The 18181-nt window shown below is 48.8% G+C and overlaps 1 protein-coding gene across 4 annotated transcripts; it reads right to left on the bottom strand.

The window, feature by feature from the left end:
• Window positions 1-1795: 1795 nt before the first annotated feature.
• On the bottom strand, window positions 1796-17614 carry LOC121536933 (A-kinase anchor protein 11). Of its 4 annotated transcripts, none has more exons than XM_041844589.1 (14): window positions 17521-17614; window positions 13768-13862; window positions 13528-13638; window positions 13386-13439; window positions 13151-13282; window positions 12124-12349; window positions 8285-11982; window positions 7963-8133; window positions 7536-7855; window positions 6984-7130; window positions 5444-5527; window positions 3374-3420; window positions 2558-2754; window positions 1796-2437 (listed from the first exon to the last, which is right to left on the bottom strand). In XM_041844589.1, exons 2-14 carry the CDS (start codon window positions 13828-13830, stop codon window positions 2258-2260), a joined length of 5430 nt encoding a protein of 1809 aa, XP_041700523.1. In that variant the 5' UTR covers window positions 13831-13862; window positions 17521-17614; the 3' UTR covers window positions 1796-2257. The 4 variants fall into 4 exon arrangements, with proteins under 4 accessions (XP_041700523.1, XP_041700524.1, XP_041700525.1 ...); XM_041844590.1 differs by having other exon boundaries at window positions 12124-12346; XM_041844591.1 differs by lacking the exon at window positions 5444-5527.
• Between the last annotated feature and the right edge of the window lie 567 nt (window positions 17615-18181).

The raw sequence follows: 18181 nt of genomic DNA, 5'->3' as shown, positions 1-18181 counted from the left end.
TATTATAAACTGGTTACCAAAGTAATTAGAGCAGTAAAAATAAATGTTTTGTCATACCCATGGTATACATTCTGATATAACATGGCTGTCAGCTAATAAACATTCAGGGCTCGAACCACCCAGTTTATAATACAGCGTAGAGATGCCACAGCATGGTCAATATCCCCATAATTTCACATTGTCTGAAATTCCCTTAATAATAATCCCAGTGTGTCACAATAACGCCAGAGATTCCTTTAGGGTCTGTGTGTGTGTGTTGGCTACTGTGGTTGACTGACTCTGTGTGACTAAGGTTAACCTTAACAGGATATGGGACCACTCACTCAGAAGTGTCATCATGTTGTGGTATCATCTATAAGGAGGCAGAGGCCTGGGGCAGCCAGAGTGAAAATGCCCATCCTCACTTCACCTCCCTAAAAGTGCATTCATAGCAGGAGTAGTGCCGGGTGTGTGTGTGTGTGTGTGTGTGTGTGTGTGTGTGTTTCTGTGTTGGGGGTAAGAGAGGAAAGTTGAGGGGGTCAGATTCCCTAGGCCCACACTAGATGATGTGAGAAAGGGTGTGTGTGTGTCTGTGTGTGGGCTGAGCTATAAACCTGTCAGTTGTGGTTGAGAGGTGCAGACTGAGAACATGTCTTTAATTAGGCCATCTACTGTGTGTGTGTCATAGGATGTTCCCAGCAGTGGACAAGGCCCTTCCAGATAACCATCCCATCACACGGATAACGGATGCACGCTATAGTGGGATGTTTCTACTGTAGCTAATGGCAACATACAGCTGACTGATAACCAAGGCTTCCTTCATATAATAGAGCAGCTTCTCATGTTTAAATTCAAATCTTTAAAAATATAAAAATATCTTAGAAACAACCTTTAGAATAAATGTTTGATAAACAAAAATCTGCTGCTCGGTTCATTATGTGTGTTTTACACTTAGAACATGGGGGACACGTACAAATACATGATATCATGTAATGTAACCCATTATATTGAGGCCACTCTACATCATATGGCGTCATATGTTGTAAACAATTATCTTTTCAAAGGAGTAAGACATGTGATCTTGAACTCAGTTATACTCATCGTAAAGGGGGTTAGAATCAACATGCATTTGTATTCATGCGAGTGTATATGTGTGTCATTGGTCCCTAATCATGTGGAAACACCACCACAGAGGTGAACTAAGGCGATGACATCATCTGGCCTGCAGCTATGGGGATTCCCTAACAGAAAACACTCTCACTTAATCTCTTTCTCCCTCCTCCTCTCCCTTTCACTGACTTTTCTCTCACTCTTTCACTGAACTCGCTCTCCAGATTGCCTCGCTCTTCATCTTACACCCCCCCAGCTCTCTACCTGTAACACGGTTCAGGTTCCCCCTCCCCGTCTCCGTCTGTCAGGTTTCCCGCTCTCTCTGTCAGAGGTTAAGGTTACTCTCTCTCTCCCTGTAACAGAAGTTAAGGTTACTGTCTGTAACAGAGGTTAAAGTTACTCTCTCTCTGTAGCGTCAGGGTGTGAGCGCTTTAGCAAAGGCAGTCGTCAACGATAGCACACTAATCAATGCATGTGATATGCAGACTAATATTAAAGGGATACTTTAGGATTTCGGCAATGAGTCAGATAAACCAGTGGATACCGTTTTTATGCCTCTGAGTGCAGTTTGAAGAAGGCTGCTAACTAGTGTTAGTGCAATTGCTAACTAGCATTAGCACAATGAGTGGAAGTCTAAAGGTAACTGCTAGCATGCTAGTAGATACCATAGAATTCCAGTCATTGTGCTAACGCTAGTCAGCATTGGCTCACAAAACTACCTTTAACTTCCTTTATACTGGATGCAGAGACATAAAAATGGTATCCATGAGTTCATCTGATTCTGAGGAAATAGAAAATCCCTTTAACTATCCCTTTTAAAAACAACCACAACAAAACCAGAGAAGAGAGAAGAAAATACACAATTGCTTTCAGTCACGACATGCAATATGCCCACACACACACACAATAATAAGAATAGCTGTTTTTATAGCGCCCTCTGGGTAACGATGGGGGTACAGCCCTATAAGAGACAGCATCCACGGTACGAAGAGGCTAGATTTGGAGTTCGGGGTTTGGCAGGTACGCTGCACATCACTGGGAAGTGATGGGAATCTTCATAGGGTTTAGTTTAACAAGTAGTGCTCACTATGTAGCAGGCTTCACAGATATACTGTACAGAAAGCAGCGTGGGGGAGAGGTAAGGAGGGAGGGGAGAGGTGCAGTCAGCCTAAGCGTGCTCTAGGAGCCACCGGAAGAGGGGAGTGTGGTGGGGTGCTCTCTCCGCCTCTCTGGGTTCAGACTGGGGTGGGGTGTGGGTTTGGGTCTCCTCACAGTAACGCAGCAGGGCTTGGAGCAGCTCTCCCACCTTCCACTCCCTCTCCTTCAGCCTCTGGACCACCGCAGGCAGCTGGAAGAGCAGACAGAACACAGCTCAGCAAGCAGGAACCAGTACACACATCAGTAATAACTAAGGTACCACTGTGTGTGTGTGTGTGTAATCCTTTGTTCGTGGGTTAACGTCACTCACCTGCTGCAGCTCCCTGCTGCCACTAGGACCCAGCTGAACCATGGGCAGGTCAGCCATGGAGGCCGCTGCCCACTGCAGCATGCTCCTGAGCTGGGGGTCAAAGGTCATGTGCTGTGGGTCAGGGGTAATCTCCCTGAGCTCAGAGTTGACCACCAGGAGGAGCCTGTAAGCCTGAGCCTGGCCGACACGCACTGCACCTGGAGGGGGAGGGAAGAGATATCAGCTTCCTCCCACTCCAGTCTCTGTTTGACAGTCATCCCTATAGTACAGTAATATCCCATCCCAACCAGCTCTCCCTGTGTTTCCTCTCCTCTCCTCTGGTGGTGGGCCAAGCCTGTTTCCCACGCTCCCTCCCCCACTGGCTGGGCCTGGGTCTGACACAGCCTGGAGCCTTAACCCCTCAGCCCACTGGGGAATCTGGTCTGACAGACAGATACACAGGGAGACTCAGGCAGAATAGATGAATGAATGAGTGGCAGTGTGACAATGTGTGGGCGGTAGGTGAATTCCCCTCCTAGCAGCACAGACACACACAGCACCAAGTCCCCTAGTCTAACCACTCTTAACCTATAGCAGGGAACTATTACCACACATGATTTAGAAGGATAGGGATCTGTTTTCATGCTGCTCAGATGCATGCTAAGGTGGTTCTGTTTGTAGTGTGGCTGTGCAACATGGTAAGGTATGTACTGTTTGCGGCTGATAGGGACCAAGTTACTATCAAATGCTTCATGTAGAAATTAGTAAGAGAATATAAAGCAGCCTATTTGCCATCGATATCCGGTGCAGTTAATGATAGAAGTAACTATGTCATACCGCAGGATTCATCCTTGGTCTCAAGCTCCTTGTCCTCAGTGCCTTCGCTGTGGGGTGAGAAATATTACACTGGTAAGAGAACTGACCAGCACAGGACCATAGTAGAGACACATAGTGAGAGAGAAAAGAGAGGGAGGTAAAGAGTGCAGAGAGGGAGGGCAGAGAGCTGTGAGAGAGAGGGAGAGCAGAGAGCTGTGAGAGAGAGGGAGAGCAGAGAGCTGTGAGAGAGAGGGAAAGCAGAGAGCTGTGAGAGAGAGGGAGAGCAGAGAGCTGTGAGAGAGAGGGAGAGCAGAGAGCTGTGAGAGAGAGGGAGAGCAGAGAGCTGTGAGAGAGAGGGAAAGCAGAGAGCTGTGAGAGAGAGGGAAAGCAGAGAGCTGTGAGAGAGAGGGAGAGCAGAGAGCTGTGAGAGAGAGGGAAAGCAGAGAGCTGTGAGAGAGAGGGAGAGCAGAGAGCTGTGAGAGAGAGGGAGAGCAGAGAGCTGTGAGAGAGAGGGAAAGCAGAGAGCTGTGAGAGAGAGGGAGAGCAGAGAGCTGTGAGAGAGATGGAGAGCAGAGAGCTGTGAGAGAGAGAGGGAGAGCAGAGAGCTGTGAGAGAGAGAGGGAGAGCAGAGAGCTGTGAGAGAGAGGGAGAGCAGAGAGCTGTGAGAGAGGGAGAGCAGAGAGCTATGAGAGAGAGGGAGAGCAGGGAGCTGTGAGAGAGAGGGAGAGCAGAGAGCTGTGAGAGAGAGGGAGAGCAGAGAGCTGTGAGAGAGAGGGAGAGAGCAGATAGAAAAGAGATGAAGAAGAGTGAGAGAAAGAGCAGATAGAGCAGAGAGAGAAGAGAGAGAGAGAGAAGAGAGGGAGAGAGAGAAGAGAGAGAAGAGAGGGAGAGAGAGAAGAGAGGGAGAGGGAGAAGAGAGGGAGAGGGAGAGCAGGCCGACTCTGGAGCCACACAGCATGCAAGAGAACACAGCGAGACAGACCACAACCCCCAACATGCAAATTGGCATATAGCAAATCTGAATTCCCTATAGGTTATAGTGCACTACTTTTGGCATTCACAAAGCTGGTTGAGAGAATGCCAAGAGTGTGCAAAGCTGTCAAGGCAAAGGGTGGCTACTTTGAAGAATCTCAAATATAAAATATATTTTGATTTGTTTAACACTTTTTTGGTTACTACATGATTCCATATGTGTTATTTCATAGTTTTGATGTCTTCACTATTATTCTACAATGCAGATAGTAGTAAAAATAATGAGTAGGTGTGTCCAAACTTTTGACTGGTACAGTGTGACGTGCCAAGCGGTAAACTTGTAAAATACAAAGCCCAGGGCAACAGACAACAGACTCCATACACTTGGATCATTAACCTGTCCCATTGTCTAGCCTATACTATATGATAAATAATATACTGCATATAGATATGACTTTCCTCCTGGAGTAGGGTGGGCTGCCTCATTGTAGTGTCTACTGGCTAGATCTCCCTTACCGCAGGACTAGGGTGGGAGGTCTAAATGAGTCTGTTGTCATCCGTTTCCACTAGTTGAGGAGAGTCTGAGGAGAGCTCTGGTCAGGGTGTCTGCTTCTCACTCAGCCATGCAGCATGCAGACAGACAGAGAACCCTGCTTCAGCCCTTCCCACACCTACTTCAGGACACATGCAGTAGGCTTACGCTTACGCGTACACACACACACACACACACACACACACACTGATTCCATTGACTAGGCTAATTCCACTAGCGTGCCGACAAAGTGGCGACACACAGTGACAAAGACATGCTCTGTCCTCTATGGTTATCTAGAGGGATCTATAGAGGGTAGAAGCTGTTGTCTCATACACAGTCACATTCTACAGCGTTGCTGATTACAGCTCTGACATCATGCAGTGATAAGGGGGCGTAGGTAGAAGTTGGCCCTAACTACTGACACAGGGTCAGATTATGTCATGGTTTATTTAATGGTAAAGGTTAGGATATGGGGATAGGATCTGATCCTAGATCTGTGGTTGAGGGCAACTTCTACCCGGAGCTATAAAGAGACTAGCGGTTAGAATTAGCACCTTTAGCTGTGTGTGTATGTAAGGACCGACCTGTCTGAGGGAGTGAAGGACAGGTGCTCTTCATACACCTCTCCCTCTAACCCCAGGCTGCTCCAACTACTGCTGTTCCCATTGCTGCAAGAGACAAGACCACTGCTCAACACTGGGCACTAACACTGGGCGCACACACACTGTCTGAGGCGTTGGAAACACTTGAAGGTCTTTCTAAGCTTTATCAAGCAAGTCTGTCTTACCTGGCAAAAACAACTGATCCATTATTATTTCATCCATCTAAATGTGAGGCTTGGTCCTGAAATAACTTTCAATCAAAGCAACAACTGATGACTGCTAATGATGTGAGATCACTGCATTCTCCACCGGGGCATCCAGATGGCAACTGGAGCACCACATCCATCACAACACCCTGTATCACTGTAATCAGTCCTGATTGTCAGGCTGGCTGGTACCTGCACTGGTATGTAGAGAATGATCTAAAAATACCTATGTCTATTAGCTCATTAATGACCCAGCTAAAATAGAAGTGTCTCTGGAGCTGTGGTTTGTGAGAGTGGTTTGCTGAAAGGTCATTAAAGTTTGAATACTTTTACAAATGGAGCCTTTCCTTTCCTGGGTTATTTCGTTTATTTGTTGACAAATGGGAGACGGTTGGATAATTCTTTTGAAGAGAGAGAGAGAGAGGCTAATGAATTACACATGGATGGACTTTGTTCCTGTGGAAAGGGCCAGGGGCAGAGAGAGAGACAGAGGCTGCTACAGACACACCTTTAGAAAATATTATGATACCTTCACTAGGCCCTGGTGGCCAAAGTAACTAGCTGCTCTCCTCACGCATTCTCCCTTTCAGTATCTGGGGAGAGAAGTGTACACGTTGACTGGGTCTGCTTCCATAGAGATAGCAGGCTGAGCCAGGGAACATCAACAACTCTCACCCTGAGACTAGAGACCAGTTCCATTGTGTTTTTTAATTGTTCCCCTCTAACCAGGGACTGATTTAGACCTGGTAAGAGTGTAATACCGCTGTTCTAGAGGTTCCCAAATCATACATTCTGCTGTCTGTGACCTCACATCCTCCAGAGGCCTGCTAACGTCAGGCTGACAGACAACATGGAGGAACCTGTCTTGTACCGATCTCAACTCAGTCTCACAGGATCAAACCAGCTAATCACTAAATCACCACAGCCAGCTTAAAACGACATGGGAAAAACCATTTGACCTCGACTGAAAAATACATATATTTCTCATTGGCAGTGTAGCCAAAACGGTGATGACTGACTTGCATTCATTAGTTTCAGCATTCATTTAAGCCTAGGCTGAATGCAACAACCATAGTCTAAAGCACTACTACTCACTCATATATCAATCCATCTGCGGACATTGAACATGGGTTAGAGTCATTCGCTGGTGTGAGAGAGTGAGAGACAACAGTGCTTAAAGACAATAGAAAAGTGTTTCAAGAGGTGAATCATTAGTCAGCTAATCTGGACTAGATCTATGTAATTTAGCCTTCAGAGAAACTAAAAGAATAGAGCAGAATAGTTTGAGACTACATGATGTTCGGTGTGTTCTCTACCTGTCGCTGAGGTGCAGGAAGCTGCTGGTCTCGTCGGGGTGTTCGTCCTCGAAGCTGAGGCGGGACCAGCTGCCCAGGCTGTCGTCTCCCACACTCAGACCGAGCTGCTGGGACACCGTGGACTCTGTGGCCTCCCTGCCTAGGAAACTACCACAGGGACAGGGAGAGAGGGAACCAGGCACATGAATAAAGAATCTTTATACAGGGAAATACAGTTGATAACAGTATCAACATAGGGAGTGAGAGAACTATAGTTAGTAATCAAGATGGTGAATCACTTCTTGGCTCCTTTACTATGGTTGTGTAATCTGGTCAAATACGGAAATGAAAAAATATTTGGACTCACTCTAAAATGAATTGCCCAATATGGTGCGTCACAAGAAATTGCGTTACCTATTACTAACCATTGCAGTTAACCATAAGGAAATCCATGTGAACAATCATGGAATCTTACAGGAATTGTCTCCCCATGTGGTTGCACTCTGCAACATTAGTGCTAGTCACCGAGTGGTGGTGTTGTGTCTTACACAGACTGTCACAGTGTATTGGTACCTTATGTTGGTGGTCTGGCATGTGTTGGATAGCGCTGACGTCATGATCTCGGCAGTCAGGCTCTCTGCAAAGCTGTGCCCGTCGTGTCCAATCCCGCTGTCGGCGTTCAGGCTGGTGTTGCTCAGCTCGCGCTTGGCCCCCTCCATCGCCGTAGTGACCATCTCCTCTGCAAACACGGCCCTGCGGTTAAGATTGATGTGGATCTCAGGGATCTCCAGGCCGCACACCCCCACCTCCCCTTCCAGCCTCCTCCTCTGGCCTGCTCCTTCCCCGAGGAGGTGCTGCCTGCTGGGCCGTGAGCAGAACGGACACTCCCTGACCTGGTATAACAAACAACATGCATACTCAAGGATTGTACCTAAAAACAATGGGTGGATGCTAGTTCCTCATAAGTAATCCATTGGAAAAACATCAGAGACTTCCTGACCTGGCAATATCGGCAGGTTGTCTCCCCCAGTGCAGAGCCCACCGCCTGCCCCTCAGACAGCCTCTCAGAGTGGGAGTGTCTGTCTGGACCCTGCTGGGCTGGGTGTCCGGCCGAGGCCAGGACCATCTCCAACGTGTCGTCCACTATGTTCCTGGCATAGTGCTCCAGGACCTGCAGAGACAAACGCTGGGAATTAGAGCAAGCTGATGTGTGATGCTACAATGCAATGATGATAGAATCAGACGCTTCTTAATTCAATGTCTCCATGTTTTAACAGTATCTTTCCTTACTCAAATAGAAATATTAAATAAACCAAACTAACCTCCATGACTCCACTGCTGTAGCCGCCGTCATACAGGCTGCCTGTGCTGTGGTAGTGCCTGCTCATCCCCTCCTTGGCCAGCAGGGGGCATGAGAAGGAGTTCATGATCATATTCTCTGCCATGTACTCCAGCTTGGACTTCTTATACAGACACGAGTCAGTCCGGGACTTGGGTAGCCGGACCGACGGCACACAGAGTTTGCGTGTGACGTCACAGGTGATGTTGTATGCCAACGACTCTGCGAAGTTCACCAGCTCCATGTACTCCCTCTGGCTCCCATCGTCAAAGTCTCTGGAAGGAGATCCCACTCTTCCTGCTTCGTCCCTGGGTACGGATGGCTCGGCGTTGGATCCCCTGCAGCCATCCTGGTGGAGCCTCCTGGAGGAGTGGTGCCTGGAGGAGGAGGGTCTCTTCTTCATGTTACGGGCAGCATGGGCCAGGCCCAGTTTGATGGAGCGGTAGGCCAGACGGCTGGCATACTGATCCAGGACCAGCTCCCTGCTGCCTCCCTCTTTCTTTAGCACCCTGATGAGGTAGCCAGCGTACTCATCTGTCACACTCTCACAGCTGGGGTAGTCAGAGGACAGGCCAGAGCTGGGGGTAGAGGTGGATGGGTGGAGGACAGAGGAGAGGTCGTCACCGGACCACTGTTCAGCCAAACGACCCACCCTGCAGTCCCTGCTGTGTTCACTGGGCTGGGGTTGGTGGTGGTGAGGGCATTCCCCTGACTGCTCCTGGCTGCCTTGTTGGAGCGCACTGTGGCGACACTGTCCTGACCACATTATCCTCTTTACATCGCTGATCACCTCTCCCGCCACCTCACCAGCGTATATCCACAGCGTGTTCAGGGTATGCGCTGAGAACTGGGCAACGCTGTCTCTCCTCTCCTCCCTCCCCTCCACCGTCCTTCTACCTTCATCCTCCACTCCTCCCAGGGTGTCTATCTCTGTTGCCATGGAGACGATGTGGCACGCCAGGCGCTCAGCGTAATGGAGGGCTCCCTTGTCGGCAATCTTGTGTCCTCCAACTGAGAGGTTGAGCTCTGGCTGCATACGGTTTCCTGTCTCAGTTCCAGAGTTAACCCCTTCTACTCCACCCTCCTCTTCTTCCTCCTCATTCCCGTCTGCCTCCTCAGACAGAGACCTCATCAGTTTGAGCATGAAGTCAGCCTTGTCTGTCTCAGAGGGGGATTCTTTGGGCTCGGGCCCTGGCTGGTAGTGGGGGGTGGGAGGAGGGGTGGCAGGAGAGAACTCCTTGGCCAACTTCCCTTTCAGCTTCTTGGAGAATTGCTTGATCTGTTTCTCCTGGGACACCTCACTGGGCTGCTGGGGGGTGGAGGGGGGAGTACCAGGGGTCCCGTTGGACTTGTGACCAGGGCTGGGAACCATCTCCTCGCCAGTGGCCATCTTCCTGCCTCCCATCTCCAATCCTGGCACCTCTAGAGTGTCCTTCATCATCACAGGCCGGGTCTCAGCGACTGCTCTGCTGGTCTTGGAGCCTGACTCAAAGGTCACTCCTCCTGGGGTCTGAGAGGGAGGGTGGAGAGAGGAGAGGGAGGTCTGGTCAGTGACACTACCCTCCTGTCCGGCTGGAGGTCCCCGAGACACTATGGTCTTAGAAAGGAAGTCGGCACAGTCCTCCACCTTCTTCTTCATCTTCGAGGCAGTCATCAGTTCACATGCTTCACTCACTATCATATCCACCATGTTGCCAGAGAAGTTGTGAAAGGGGGTCTTTGGCAGCAGGTCAGTCTGTGTGGCAGCAGTAGCGTCAGAAGAGGCTGTGGTCACCACTCTGTTCTCTGAGCTGCAGCTCCTCTTGGGGCTGGTCTGGGCCAGGCTGGTCTTACACTGGCAGATCTCCTCTGAGTCGTGGAGGTGGGAGATGGCCTGGCCTGCCAGGTGGACCGGTACACAGCTGGCTATCCCAGACACACAGAACAGCGCCTTCTTCACCGTACAGCCATACTCCCCTGATAGACCTGGGCCTTCCTCGGCTGGGTTAACGTGGAAAGCCTGGTGGCCTGCGGGGGTACTGCAGGTGGTGTGTGTGTCGACAGCGCTGACGTAGCAGATGTTGTCCAGAGAGACACTAATGGCTGCCTGGGTAGTGAAGGCAACATCAGCCTGGGACAGTTCTATGAAGGCCTCCTGGAGGACAGACTCTGAGAGGTCCGAGGCATAGGAGGACACCACCTCCGCATCGTCCTCCTCCCCCACCCCGAAGGACCAATCGCTGGGGGTGAGGGGGGTGGAGGGGTGGGAGAACTGACACACTTCCATCATCCCCTCAAACACCAGCTCCTCTGCCAGGTCGGCGGCGAACTGCGTCACCGTGCTGTTGAACATCTGCTTCTTCACCATCAGGAAGTCTTTCAGAGCACCTGACACTGCCTCGCCCACCAGGAACCCAGCCAGCCCGTTGATGGCCCGTTCCTTCAGGACGTAGGCGTGGCGCATGCCGATCTCCTGGAAGGCCATCTGGAAGACCGAAGAGGTGATTCTGGCGGCCAGGTGGCAGAGCGTGGTGGTGCAGGAGGACATTCCCTTCTGCAGGTCTCTCAGGGCGCTGCCCAGACTCATCTCTACTAAGTCTGTAGCGAACCTTTGGATGCTGTCTTTCAGAGACTGGGGCTTCTGCTGCAGTTTGGAGAGAGTCACCATCTCCTGGATCTCAGACAGCTTCATGACGTGTCCAGACTGGTTCTGGAACTCCTTGTGGCAGACACAGCTCAGGTTCTTGTTGTCGTTGATGTCCACGGGAGACTGGTAGCCACACACGGAGCCCAAGATCTCCTTGGACAGACTGCTGGCGAAGTCTGAGTAGGTCTTGTAGAGGGAACACAGGTCCTGGGGTTTCCGTAGCTCTGACTCGTCTCCTACCTCTCCCTCGGTCTTCCAGAAGAAATCCAGAGCTCCTCCGTCTCCCAAAGGGCTGAAGGCTGAGGAGCTGACAGGGCTGAACAGAGGACCTCCACTCTCCTCACAAGAGATCGGGGCCGGCCGGGGGGAGTCAGGGGATCCATAGGGAGAGCCAGGGGGAAGGGGGCTTTTGAGTGGGGTGGGTTTCTTCACATTGGCAGGGAGGGTGCGCTGGTCAAACCGGTGGGGGTTCATGGTGGAACAGCTTCGGGACACTTTCTTGGACCCTGACTTGCCAGTACCAGCCTCAGAGTACTTCTTCTTCTGGTCTGTGCCGGTGGTGGTAACGGAGGATGTCGGGTCTAGAGGCAGAGTGAGTGTACAGCTCTCTGAGCTCAGCTCGTCTAGGTCGTCAAACTGGTCAAAGCTGTCGAAGAACTCGCTGACCTCAGAGTCAGAGTCCTCCACCCTGTCCGTTGGCCCCCCAGGGATCCGAGGGATGTCCAGTGTCGCTTTGAGGCTCTTCTGGTAGCCAACCTCATCTAGAAAGATGATTGGACTAGGGCTTGAGCCGTCCGATTCCTCTGACTCGCTGACAGGGCGTGTGGGGGAGGGGAGCCGGGCTCTTGGGCTGCAGAGGGTCCACTGGGACTCTGCCCCTCTGGAGTGCTGTACGGTAATGGACACCTCTGGGGGAGACCTGCAATTGGTTAAGGACTTCCTGGGGGCAGAGCTGATTATGATTCTGGAGCCGGATAGGTCCTTGTCTCTCTTGTGGGCGGGGACAGTCTGGGAGGCCACATCACGCTTGTTTCCATGGCGATAAGAGCCATCGGCTAGGGAGAGAGACAAGAGGGATAGAGAGTAGTGGTAAATGAGGTTGTCTTCATTTAATAAACACTTCAGATTATGCAACAGTGAATGAACACATCAATCTCTATTGAACGTCCAGCTACATAGAGTTGTGATGAACCTACCGTTGTCCTCCTCCTCCTCTAGGTGTTCCAGAGCGGTGACAAAGTCGTCTTCGATGGACGACACAGACTGGTTGGTGTTATCAGCCGTGCCCCTGTGGAGGGCCTGGAGCTCCAGGGCATAGCGGACCCCGACAGCGTAACGCCCCAGCAGGCCCACCAACACACCAACAATGGCCTGGCTGGGGCTGGGTCTCAGAACACACACCGCCTTCAGCCAGCACTGCTGCTGTGGAGGAGAGAGAAAAGAGTCCGTTTGCTGGCTGCCTGGTACAGTTGTTTATTCTTACTGCAAAGGGACAATCAGCTCTTTGAGGAATTCAAAAACTAGAACACTTGTCACTGGTAAACAGAGTCTGCAGACTGTCAGCGCCTGCCATGTCCGGGAGTGCATCAGACCAAAGCTTGCTAATCATCTGAGAGTCTCTGGATATGTAAACTCACACAGTAGTTTTCTATTCTTCTGGCTGTGTCTTACAGAGAGAGAGGGGCTCTACTTGGACAGCGTTGTTATGTCTGCATGTCTGATTGTAGTCTGATGTGTTGTTGTATATGCAGAATAGAACACTCTGTGCCACTTCTATCTTGGCCACAGTGGGTAGAGGGGCTGAGTTTTAGTTGCACTGCCTTTCAGTTTATGTCTGTCAGTCACACACACTGTAACCACACATATGTCAGCATGTCTGTCAGTCACAAACAATGTAACCACAAAGCAGCAGAGCCAGACTGAACACTAGCAGACACATGGACCAGGCAGGACAATGTGGCAATCAGTGGTGAGAAAACAAGCGGCCACACTATCCCAGACATCTGTACACATGGCTCTGACCAACAGGGTGAAAACACAGAGAATCTCTCAGGCCTTAGCATACAGCCTAAGGAAGGTCCTGTGAACCAGCTTCAAAACGATATTGAACTCTTATTTACCTGTGAAATACTGTATTTCCTCTGAAGCAGTCTATAGACCTGAGAAACACAGTCTCTCCCCTTTACCTATTAGAAACTTCCTCTCCTCTCCTGTCATATTAACCTGTGTAGCAGAGTCCCTCCTGTCGGCTGATCTCCTGCTGTCCTTCAGTAGCAGCACCTCTTCATTCCTCAGGCTGGTGACGTGGAGAGACCTCAGCAGCTCCGCCAGGTCCCCCGGGAGAGACGACAGGGCCTTGGGACAGGGACAGAGCATCACACAAATAACACGTTAATAACATCAATTAATAACACAATAATTGAACTACATAAGTCAGAGCTGGTGCAGTAACTCTCACCTGTAGAGTTAGATCCTCCCCTTCAGAGTGGCCAGGCAAACACACAAAATGGATCTGAGGGAAGAAAGGGACAAGTCAGGGAAATCCTGCATATCAAAGTGTGTGTGTGTGTGTGTGTGTGTGTGAGAGATGTGACACATACCTCAGTCAGGCATGGTGCGTCTCTGGTCTGCAGCTCCAGTCCCACGCTGCACAGCTCCTTTCTGCTGCTCAGAAGGCTCTTCATACACTGAGTCCCACCGTCACGCACCGCCTACAACATACACACAATTAGAGGTTACCTCAGGTTACACACATGAACGGCCTCACACACAGCACCAGGTTATCAAGAATGAAATGAAATCAACCAATCAATCAATCAGAAGATGGCAGTCTGACTAACCTCTTTCCTGATGGAGGCTCTGGTCCTGAGAGGAACTCCTCGGATACGGGCACAGGCATCCATGGCAACGAGGGCGTGGCGGACTAGCCACTCACCTGTAGAAGGAGAGAAAGAGGAGAAGGACAGAGAGAGATGAGAGAGAGATGGCGTCAAATGCATTTTGATATCATTCAATTCTGACTTACTAACAAGTCTCAAAGATAAGAATAAAAAACATTGATAGGAGCAATAGGAGGATGGGCTCATTGTAAAGACTGGAATGGAATTAATGGAACGGTATCAAGCATACGGAAAACATGTTTGACTCCGTTCCATCTGCACCGTGCTTCTACATTTGCATTGCTTGCTGTTTGAGGTTTTAGGCTGGGTTTCTGTATAAGCACTCTGCTGATGTAAAAAGGGCTTTATAAATAAACTTGATTTGATGATTGATTCCATTCCAGCCATTACAATGAACCCGCCCTCCTATAGCTCCCCCCACCAGCCTCCTCTGCTGTACATAGGTTAGAAGGACCTGCAGTATGTCTAGAGGTGTGGTTATCTCCACACATAACTGTAAGGGGTCAGTAAGGTGCAAGATTGACACTGGCCAACATAAGCGTTCTGTAGCTGCTACGTGCCACTCTGCATCACAGAACAACAGCATGATACAGAGGGTGATGTTATCACTGCCAGCGTAGTGGGAATAGTGAGATACTGTGATGAAGAGAAGACTGTTCATCCACTCAACACAAAATAGTGAGATAGGCCTACTGATGGATGACAAGACTCTGTCTTTATCCAATCTCAACACAAACCCTGAGAAACACAGTCATTACAGGAAGTCAGCTGTAGAAGTTAAGAGGTTAGATGTACAACAACAGCATTGCCCTCAGTCACCTCAGTAAGACAAAGACTGGTGGAGATTAACTGAACTGAGGCACTGAATCAACACTCAGATGAAGTTAAATAAATTCAGAGATCAGGTTTCCAGCAGCCTTAAGATGTTAGCATAGTCACCATGTATGCCTGACACCCTCCTTCAGGCTGAAGGCCTGCATGGATGATCAAACAGCCGAAGAGAGAACTGGGGTGTGGACCTAGACTCTGAACCCAGGGCAGGAGAAACACAGTTGGTAAGCAGCTAAAAACAGCAAAAATATTTATAGTGAGTGAGGAAGAAAGTTTCCCAAGAAATGTGAGCTGTTCTTTGAGGTGCTGTCCAAAGCAGCTGGTTGAGTATGAGTCTAGACGGCAAGTCTCTGATAGGATGTCTGTCCTCTATGTATGGGAACCAACCAGCGGAAATACTGAACAGCCCACTCGCCCCCTCCCCCCCTCGTCTGCTGTCCCAGGACCTCCTCCTGGGCTCTATGGGCTGCTTTGGTGGGGTTTTCAGAAACATCAACGAAAGCTGTTACCAGCTAACCTCAGCTAGGCTATGTTCTGCTATGCACTGACCCCAATGCTGTGACCATCGAAATGCAGCTCGAACTAGGAAGTCTGACAGGTGTCTCTGTTACCTCTCGGTTTCTGTGTTGCAAGTTGTATTTTCTCATGATGACGGGTTGATGATGCTCAGTTCATGTATCCTACAGCATTTTAGCTTAAAAAATTACATTTAGGCTTACATTCATATTTAAAATCACAGACTGTGCCCAATAATGTACTGTTATGGAGTGTAGGCGAGTCTACTCCTTTAACATCCAAGCTTTGCCACTGGGCGGCAGACAGGTTTGTGAATAGACCGTATATGTTTAACATTACCATCTATGAATGCGCCAACAGTGCACAAGAAGTCAATGCAGAGACCACGTCAAACTGTGGGGATATATATATATCGTTTCAAATAGAAACAACCAACTACTGGTTTTTAAGGTCTTTGTAAGCAAGCTTTGGAGATGTAGCAGCACAACAATCTTCCATGGCAGGAATAGTGTAAGAGCTAAAATAGGTCAGTCTGAGGCGTTTCAGCATGAATGTGTGGCTATGTGGGAGGATGGGTAAAAAGGGAAGAAGAATGCAGCAGCACACAGGAGTGAAACTACAGCTGACAGTCCTCAGAGAACCATTTTCAGTAGACCATATAGGCTACATGACCAAAAGTATGTGGACACCTGCTCGTCGAACATCTCATTCCAAAATCATGGGCATTAATATGGAGTTGGTCCCCCCTTTGCTGCTATAACAGTCTCCGCTCTTCTGGGAAGGCTTTCCACTAGATGTTGGAACATTGCTGCTGGGACTTCCTTCCACTAAGCCACAAGAGCATTAGTGAGGTCGGGCACTGATGTTGGGCGATTAGGCCTGGCTTGCAGTCGGTGTTCCAATTCATCCCAAAGGTGTTCGATGGGGTTGAGGTCAGGGCTCTGTGCAGGCCAGGCAAGTTCTTCCACACCGATCTCGACAAACCATTTCTGTATGGACCTCACTTTGTGCATGGGGGCATTGTGATGCTGAAACAGGAAAGGGCCTTCCCCAAACTGTTGCCACAAAGTTCGAAGCACAGAAGCATCTAGAATGTCATATGCTGTAGCATTAAGATTTCCCTTCACTGGAACTAAGGGGCCTAGCTCGAACCATGAAAAGCAGTCCCAGACCATTATTCCTCCTCCACCAGACTTGGCACTATGCATTGGGGCAGGTAGTGTTCTCCTGGCATCCGTCAAACCCAGATGTGTCTGTCAGACTGCCAGATGGTGAAGCGTGATTCATCACTCCATAGAACGCGTTTCCACTGCTCCAGAGTCCAATGGCGGCAAGCTTTACACCACTCCAGCAGACGCTTGGCGATCTTAGGCTTGTGTGCAAGACAGGACAATGCAAGATCTGAAGGACCATGCATGCCAAGCTCCTATTGTACAGCTGTTGTTGGTGTAGCTACAACATCATCTGCTGGGCTGATACTAGGAACTGCATTCAATAAAGCCTACTGAAAATAGGGGAAGTGGTAGCTAGCTACTTTTGCTAGTAATCTTTAATTCTAGCTATTCTGTGATGCGGGACGGGTGGGGGTTATTTACATGGTAGCTCGATTCAAGATCAGGCTGGAAAATAAAGAATATTGTAAAGCAATTTCATAACTACAGATTCACATTGTATGGGGAGGTGGTGACAGGCCTGTGTTGCAACCTATGCATTACTAGCTACGTGCTATGAAACCATAACCACATAACTAACCGCCATGGCTGACCACAACAAGCAAGCCAGCTGATCAAGCAACGAGCTAGCTAGCTTAATTTACCGTTAGAATTTGCTCCAAATATGTTTGACTAGTAAACAACTTTTAGTTTTATCTAACGTGTCTTTAATCTGTATCTTATTCATGAATAATTGTAGCCACATATTGCTAACTGGCAATCAAGCTTAACGTTGTGGCAGGCCATCATAATTTACGAGCAGTGTCGCATTTTCACACAGGATAGAAATGGAAATTAATTATTTGACATGACATCCCAGTACACAGCTGTAGCTGTCACATTTTGCTTCAGCGTCGACGTTGTGCAAATCAATAGCGTAGCTACCTAGTTAGTGTCAACAAGATAGCTTGACTAACTGTCAAACACTTTAGCTACTAACGTTAGCTAGCTAGCAATGGGCCTCAGTCCCATCATCTTGTCACATTATACTAACGTTAAAACAGCTGGCTGGCTAGCTAGCTGGCGTTAACATACTGCTACAAATCACTAGCTACATCCTGAATATACAATAATGTATCGTCAATTCACCACAACATGGTCTTTCAACCTCCCACTCCAGTGCTGTTATTCTCACCGTTTAGCAAGTGTTGTTGCGAGATGATGTTCCAACAAAAGTTAATTCCATTAAAACAAGACTGATTCAGGCAGTAGTAGTCACCCACAGCGCACCTGTGTAATGCTAGCCACAATAAGGATTAGCCACAATCGTGGAATTTGCGGTTTGCCTTCAAAATAAAAGTCCCCCATAGAAAGTGATACAAACAGATACAAATAGTGCAATCATGACATTTTTGGACTAGATAATGCTAAACAAGGTCAGAATTTTGTTATATAACTTCAACAAAACACAATAATGAGTTAATTTGACACAAAAAAAGAAAAGATCTGTTGAACTCACACTGTGGATGTATTAGACTTTGGAATTGCATTGGGGGCATACTTACAGTGAGCTCCAAAAGAATTGGGACAGAGACCATTTTGTTGTTGTTTTGGCTCTGTACTCCAACACTTTGGATTTGAAATTATACAATTACTATGAGGTTGAATTGCAAACTGTCAGCTTTCATTTTAGGGTGTTTTCATCCATATCGGGTGAACCATTTAGACATTTCAGCACTTTTTGTACATAGTCCCCCATTTTAGGGGACTAAAAGTATTGGGACAAATTCACTTATATGTGTATTAAAGTAGTCAAAAGTTTAGTATTTGATCTCATATTCCTATCACGCAATGAA

Source organism: Coregonus clupeaformis, chromosome 23 (genome assembly GCF_020615455.1).
Source record: "Coregonus clupeaformis isolate EN_2021a chromosome 23, ASM2061545v1, whole genome shotgun sequence".
Taxonomy (NCBI): Eukaryota; Metazoa; Chordata; class Actinopteri; order Salmoniformes; family Salmonidae; genus Coregonus; species Coregonus clupeaformis.
This window is presented reverse-complemented; position numbering and strand designations above follow the sequence as displayed.

Excerpts from the sequence above, each read along its gene's own strand:
- LOC121536933 (XM_041844589.1), bottom strand. The coding sequence starts at position 13,830 with ATGGATGCCTGTGCCCGTATCCGAGGAGTTCCTCTCAGGACCAGAGCC. Across the intron at positions 13,639-13,767 it reads GAGCCTCCATCAGGAAAGAG|GCGGTGCGTGACGGTGGGAC; the intron begins GTTAGTCAGACT and ends TGTATGTTGTAG. Across the intron at positions 8,134-8,284 it reads ACAGCAGTGGAGTCATGGAG|GTCCTGGAGCACTATGCCAG; the intron begins GTTAGTTTGGTT and ends TTGTCTCTGCAG.